Source organism: Delphinus delphis, chromosome 16, assembly GCF_949987515.2.
Source record: "Delphinus delphis chromosome 16, mDelDel1.2, whole genome shotgun sequence".
In the NCBI taxonomy this organism is placed as follows: Eukaryota; Metazoa; Chordata; class Mammalia; order Artiodactyla; family Delphinidae; genus Delphinus; species Delphinus delphis.
Window position 1 is genome coordinate 77,530,967 of NC_082698.1, and position 6,000 is coordinate 77,536,966.

The following is a 6,000-nucleotide window of genomic DNA, read 5'->3' on the forward strand; positions in this document are numbered from 1 at the left end:
TGTGTTTCGGGGCATTGCGGGTAGGGGGTGTGCTCTACGGATTTGATGGTTGGTTTGCCTGGGGAGGAAGGGGGAAGTGGGTGGAGGGAAGGAACGCAGCAAGAAAACGTGGTACCTCGGGGCTCCTCCGCAAGTTCAAAGGCGCCGCCCGCCCACGGGGAAACCTAACCAGGTGTCTCCGGGTGGTGACTGAATCACCCCAGGGATTAGGAGGCAATAAACCACCGAAGGGCGGAGAGCGGGTCGTAGCGTTACCGGATGGCGTCAGGTCGTGGAGCGCGGGGGACATGCTGCGGAGTCCTCTCCTCCTCGGGCCGGGGACGCGGCGGGGAAGACGCACCCTCCCTCCACACGTGACGGCCCAGAGCCACGCCAGCCAGCGCGGGGCCAGTGGTTCACAGAAGGCCGGAGTCCGGGGGACACTGAGGGAGGGGCCTCCCCTCAGGACCCTGGCGCGGCGCGGCGACGACAGGCGGACCCCTGGCCCAGACCACTGCTCAAGCACGTGCTTTCTTCTCGGCCACCTGGCCTGTCCTCGGCAAGGGCCTGGCGGCTAGACCCGCGCGACCGGAGGCCGGGTCGCCGGGAGGGCGCGGGATAGACCCGCAGAGGAGGACGACGTGGCGGCCGAGGAGCCGGCCGAGACTCTGAGTCCCCTCAGGGTTTGGGGAAACTCAGAATACTGTTAGTTTCTGCGCGCAATCCAGCCTCAGCGTGGGAGGACCCGCCCTTCAGGCCCGTGATTGGTCTGTAGGAGCTCGTCGCGGCTCTATGGGCTGCTAGATCTCAACCACTCACCTGAGGCTTTGCCCCCAGGGGTTTCTGGGAGATGTAGTCCAGGGTCCCAGGTGCCCCTCTGAGGCTTTGCGCATCTCAGCCCTGCGTCCGAAAGTGCGGCCGCAGCGGGTCTCCCCAAGTTTAAATCCTGGTGTGAAGTTGGCGCTGACCTCAACATGTTGTATGATGTCAAGAGCCCGGTACTTGGGAGTCTTGGAAAACCAGGTGCGAGTCACGCTTTACTGTTGACTGGCGCGGGGCAAGATACTTAACTTCTTCGTCTCTACTCTACACTTAATAAAATAGGAAATGATAGGGTGGTGATAATTACTATTTTATAAGGTTGTAGTAGGGATCAAATAAGATCGTGTGAACGCGCAGGGAAAACTATGAAGTACATATATGCGTGTTAATTGTCACTTACTGACAATAAACTTTTATTGAGCGCGCACTATGTGTCAGGCTTTGGGCTACACACTTGGAATGCAAAGACAGACAAGGTACATCACACCCCCCACCTTTGTCTTAAGAGGAAGAACTCAGTCTGGTTAAGACTAGTAATTGAACAGGGAAAAATAAAAAGAATCACATACATTGTGCCAAAGGAACTCAGAAACCCAAGGGAAGGTTTCGAAGAAGACGCTGAGTTCTGAAGGAAAGGTGTGTGCCAGCTAAGGCCATTCCAGTTGGGAGAAACTCCCAGGTAGAACACAGCACTTGAGAGAATTTGAAAATAAAAGACAGCTGTGTACGGCTAAGCATGCTAGGAGGAAAAGCAAATGAATCTAGAAAAAATAAAATAGGGCTTCCCTGGTGGCGCAGTGGTTGAGAGTCCGCCTGCCGATGCAGGGGACACGGGTTCGTGCCCCTGTCTGGGAAGATCCCACGTGCCGCGGAGCGGCTGGGCCCGTGAGCCATGGCCGCTGAGCCTGCGCGTCCGGAGCCTGTGCTCCGCAACGGGAGAGGCCACAGCAGTGAGAGGCCCGCGTACCGCAAAAAATAAATAAATAAAATAAAATAGAGACAAAATAATGAAGCCTACTAACTTTCAGAAAGAGCACAAGTTTGCTTGCCCTTCTCATTTTCCTGTATGTAATTGTACCTCAATTGTTTAAATCTACAAAATTATAGTAATGTGTATAGCATCCTTACCAAGGACGGTAATACCTGGAGGGGGGAAAATGGAGTGAGTGGGGAGAGAATGAAACAAGAGTGTGAGAGGGAGGGGATATCCCTGAATAGCTGAAGGTCTTGTTAAGATTGTAAGGGCTAGTTTAAAATTTTTCACCTCTCTCTCCAAGTTTGTTGATGTCTCTCTTGAAAAGTAATCTTAAAAGCACCTAGTCATTTACTATCCCCTATCCTAGTAAAAATTCCAGGTATTGTATATCAGTCTCTGCTGTTAGCAAGTCATCAGAAGTTTACTTTCTCAGATAAAACTGACCAAATTCACTATTTTCTTAGTTGTAAAAGGGGAACAAGATTTAAGGGATACATGATGCCTAATGCGGCAGTGAATTCCTACTACAAAAACTCACACAACTTAAAAGTTCCAAGAATACTCGTGTGGGTTGAATTGTGTCCTCCCAGGAAGATATGTTGAGGTTAGTCCTAAACTCCGGTACTTTAGAATGTGAATAAATTTGGATATAGGGTGGTGGTTGATGTAATTAACATGAAATCATACAGGAGCAGTGGCATCCTTATAGGAAAAGGAGAGAGATGCACAAGAAGAAAACAGTCATGTGACAGTGAAGGCAGATGTTGGTGTGATGCAGCTACAAACTGTGAAGTAAAATTCATAGTTTATGGCCAGACAAGAAAAATTTAAACATACAAAATTCTTCTCTGCCCTTTGGCCTCCTCTCTCCCGTCACTGTGCATTGTGTCTACATTATGCATGGACCAAACCTTCCACATCAGCAGGATGCTGCTCAACCATAAAGAGCAACATTCTCCCAGCACCAAGACAACTCCTTAAAAGATAACATTCCTTCCTGAGCTTGTAAGGGGTCACATGACCCACCACCTTGTACTTGCAGACCTGGATTATGTAAACTGTCAATAATAGGTCATTTGATGTACAGCCCTCTGTCTCAAACAACTTAGGTAACAGTGCCTTTACTTCTAATGGGCGGTACAGTTCTCAGAGCTTTCCGAGATGCTTTTCCCCGGTTATAATCCTCAAATTTGGCTCAAATAAAAATTTCTGTTTCTTTCTTAGATCGACTAATCAATTTTTTGTCGAGAAAACCAAGGAATGCTGAGGATTGCCAGCAAACATCAGAAGCTGGAAGAGACAAGGAAGGATTCTCCCCTGTAGGTAATTGTAAGAATTATTTTAAAACTTTCTCAGAAAATGCAATGTGTTCTGTTTTTTGTTTTTTTCTTCTTTGACTTGGATTTTTTGGTTTCGGGGGGGGGGGGGTGTTGTTCTTATTGTTTGTGAGGGGTTGGTTTTTTAATTTGTTTTGGTTTTTTTCTATTTTTTTTTCTCTTGGTTTTGCCTAAGAGTAGTCAAGTATTTTTGTTTAATAGACAGGAATCTGGTACTTAAGATGTTGAATTGAGAGCTAAATTGATAATTGCTAATCTATCTGACTTATAAATGAGGTATAAGGAGGGGAGAGTGCTCTGACAAACACTTTTTAAAGTTCTGTCTTTGAATCCTGGAAATTTGTGTCCTAAACATGGAGGGAAATCAGAAATAATTTTTATTTTTTTTATTTTTTTTAACCTACACTTCATTTAATATGGGTGCTATTTTATTGTTTTATATTTATTTATTTTTGCTGCATTTGGTCTTCGTTCCTGTGCGTGGGCTCTCTCTAGCTGTGGTGAGCAGGGGTACTCTTCGTTGCGGTGCCCAGGCTTCTCACTGTGGTGGCTTCTGTTGTGGAGCACGGGCTCTAGGCGTGCGGGCTTCAGTAGTCGTGGTGCACGGGCTTAGTTGCTCCACAGCATGTGGGATCTTCCCGGACCAGGGCTCAAACCCATGTCCCCTGCATTGGCAGGCGGATTCTTAACCACTGCACCACGAGGGAAGTCCCAGAAATAATTTTTCAATTGAAAAGAGTACATGAAGAACGAATTCTTTTCTCATAACCAAAAAGGAAACTGGTTAAAGTTCAATGCGATCTAAACTAATCTCAAGTTCAGCAACCTAAACCAGTTAGTATTTTGCTTTGGTTTTCTTTTAAAATTTCAATATACAGGTGATTTAAAAGAATTAAGTGAACTAGCCAGTATTGTTTTCTGGCTCAGACTGGAAGGTGAAGTGCAATTAAGATAATCAAGTTTTGGGGAATTCCCTGGCGGTCCAGTGGTTAAGACTTGGTGCTTTCACTGCCTTGGCCGGGGTTCAGTCCCTGACCAGGGAACTAAGGTCCTGCAAGTTGCGTGGCGTGGCAAAAAAAAAAAAAAAAAAGATAATCAAGTTGAAACCTAGAAATTCTGTGGTTTGGGGGACATTATCAAACTCATTAAAAGATAAGAGTTCTTGTTATACTGGCTTTTAAAGATCTAATTGTTGAAATCCTATGAATTGTTGGGGCATTTATTTATTTCACAAATATTTACTGACAATGCTATGTGCCAGGCATTGAAGCTAAAATAATGAGACAAAACACATCCAGGTCCTGCAGCCTAGAGGGTATGACAAATGATAATCAAATATATCATTATAAAACAAGATTAGTGCCACGGAGGAGGATCTTTATAAGCTAGTTTCTGTTATCATCCTTGTTTACTGATGAGAAAACCAAAGTAAAGAGACGTTGGCTGGCCAGAGTGCAAGAGTGTAACAGTGTTTACAATTCATTGATCACAGCCAGGTACAGATTTCTTTGTTCCTTCCCCACCCCCACTGCTTCACTTAACTAATCAAGAAGAAAAAGGAAAAAAAAGAAGAGAGAGAGAAGTTAAACAACTTGCCCAAGGTCACACTTCTAAGAGGTGGTACAGTTGGGCCTCAATCCCAGGAAAACTCGTTTCAGCATTCCTCTTCTTTATCTGTAAGCCAGTACTTGCCCTTGAATAGCTGATGAAAGAGCCCTCTCTGCAGAAAAGTGGACACATGGAATTGCTTGCAATTTCCATTGTTACTCAGATTCCCTGGCCTTAATTTACAGAATAACACGAGTTTATAAAATGTTGCCACGTCGTTAGAATTAAACAAATGCTATCTTCATTCATGAAACCATGGAATTTTAAATATACTACATTTTCAATGGGAGATATTCCTACTTGGCTTTTGGGAACAGATAAAACTTTAATGTTTAAAGGGTTCATGTTTAAAGGTCACCAAACATCATCCCCAGAGTGTTAGTACAAGACATTCCTGAGCTCTGGTAGGCCAGGTGCCTTGCCTGCTCTTTTGCCTTGCTTACTTAAGTCTTTGATTCAGTTTAAGAAAGTCTTATTTTAGTACAGACTTTTTCTGGTTTGGTCCTAGCTATAGCTACAGAAACATTTAATACCTGGCACATGGTGGCATGTGAGGAAATAATGTTTGCAAGAATAAATTACTGGAGAAATATTGCAGTCATCATTTTCTGGACATTATTAAATGAACACCGCTAGCTCAGCTTTCATAGCAGACGCTTTACTGGCAGAAAGAGAGATTTTTGTTTTATTTTGTCTTCACCAGGATGTAATTTGAAAGCTATAATCATTCTCTAAGATTGGAAATATGATTCCATATTTAGCCGATGGTAAGATAAATCTCACTAAGGTTAACATTAAATAAAGCAAAATAATCCCCAGGTCAAGTGTAATTTGGTTAAAGGTATTAATCCTAGTGAAGAAACACCTGTCTGTCAGCAAATGTGGGGTTTGGGGCCGAGTACTGGTTAGGATTGGAAGCATAGACTAGGGAACTCGGGAATGCTCACCTGGTTGCTGGGATCTTTAACCCTGTTCCTGAGATGAAAGTGCAGCTGGTATCTATAATGGAGATTGCATACCTCAGGTTGTCCTGGTTTGATAGCACTAGTCTTCAAAGCCATTCAACTGTTGCCTGGGTCTTTTTAGAAAGCTAGTCTTTCTCTGGTGACAGACAACCATGTTGGTATTGCTCTTCACATTTAAAGTGGAAAAATACTATACCTGGTGTATGATTAAGAATAGCTACGTAAAAAAAAAAAAAAAAGAATAGCCACGTATAAGTATCATGTACTTATAAAACGATGTGAGGTAGCTTTTACACTTGGCTAGCCAGTTGGT

At 44.2% G+C, this 6,000-nt stretch overlaps 1 protein-coding gene across 3 annotated transcripts in view; it reads right to left on the bottom strand.

The window, feature by feature from the left end:
• The window catches only part of MTR (5-methyltetrahydrofolate-homocysteine methyltransferase), a 277,305-nt gene extending 276,621 nt beyond the window's left edge, over nucleotides 1–684 (bottom strand). For all 3 annotated transcript variants that reach the window (XM_060035005.1, XM_060035006.1, XM_060035004.1), the window contains exon 1: nucleotides 256–684. In XM_060035005.1, the coding sequence (XP_059890988.1) occupies nucleotides 256–289 (34 nt within the window). In that variant the 5' untranslated portion in view covers nucleotides 290–684. The remainder of the gene's footprint in view (nucleotides 1–255) is intronic.
• Nucleotides 685–6,000: the final 5,316 nt, after the last annotated feature.